Source organism: Acanthisitta chloris, unplaced genomic scaffold (assembly GCF_000695815.1).
Source record: "Acanthisitta chloris isolate BGI_N310 unplaced genomic scaffold, ASM69581v1 scaffold35941, whole genome shotgun sequence".
Classification (NCBI taxonomy): Eukaryota; Metazoa; Chordata; class Aves; order Passeriformes; family Acanthisittidae; genus Acanthisitta; species Acanthisitta chloris.
The window spans coordinates 1-648 of record NW_008657136.1 but is presented as its reverse complement, the minus strand read 5'-3'; the positions used below and the strand labels follow the sequence as shown (position 1 = coordinate 648).

Here is a 648-nt window from a genome sequence, read left to right as displayed (position 1 = left end):
ACCCCAACAGCAGCACGTGAGGCTCCAGTGTGGAGAGTCACGAGCTGCTTCTGCTCACCCCAGGGAGGAGGACCCACATGGCCACATCCCTGTCATGCTGCCTGGAGCCCAGCCAGAACATCTCACTGCACTATCCCCTCCTCTGGATTAAAGACCCAGCTATCCCAGGGGGATGCAGGGGTGTTTCCCCCAGGTGGGGTTACCCCATCCTCACCTGGTGCCAGTACTCGGGGTTCTGCCCCTTCCCTATCTGCTCCTCCATCCAGCCCAGGTTGGTCTCAAGGTAGTTCCGGAGCTTCTGGCAGTACTCACTCTCATACTTGAAGGGGCCGCAGTATCCCACCATGGTGTTCATCCAGTGCATGTACATAAGCTGGGGGACACGGCAGGGGTGTCACCAGCGGGGGACAACCAGGCGAGGGGAGAGGCATCAAGTCTTGTCCCCCGGGACCCCAATTTTGGTCACCTTACCTGCTCGGTGACCGCAGCCTCGGCGAGCCCAGCGGCATAGGCCTGCAGACTGTCATTGTACGAGGCGTTGGTGCTCACCTCCAGGAAAGCCCAGCTGGAGGGACACAGTCACAGGGGTCACACGGGGGGGGACACGGGCGGGACGGCTCCCCTGGGGCTCCCCCGCCACCCCCCGCC

At 62.8% G+C, this 648-nt stretch overlaps 1 protein-coding gene across 1 annotated transcript in view; it reads right to left on the bottom strand.

The window, feature by feature from the left end:
* Nucleotides 1-565, bottom strand: part of PLBD2 (phospholipase B domain containing 2) — a gene marked incomplete at both ends in the record, with an annotated part of 3260 nt that extends 2695 nt beyond the window's left edge. Inside the window, 2 exons of the mRNA XM_009084600.1 lie at nucleotides 215-373; nucleotides 472-565. Of these exons, the coding sequence (XP_009082848.1) occupies nucleotides 215-373; nucleotides 472-565 (253 nt within the window). The remainder of the gene's footprint in view (nucleotides 1-214; nucleotides 374-471) is intronic.
* Between the last annotated feature and the right edge of the window lie 83 nt (nucleotides 566-648).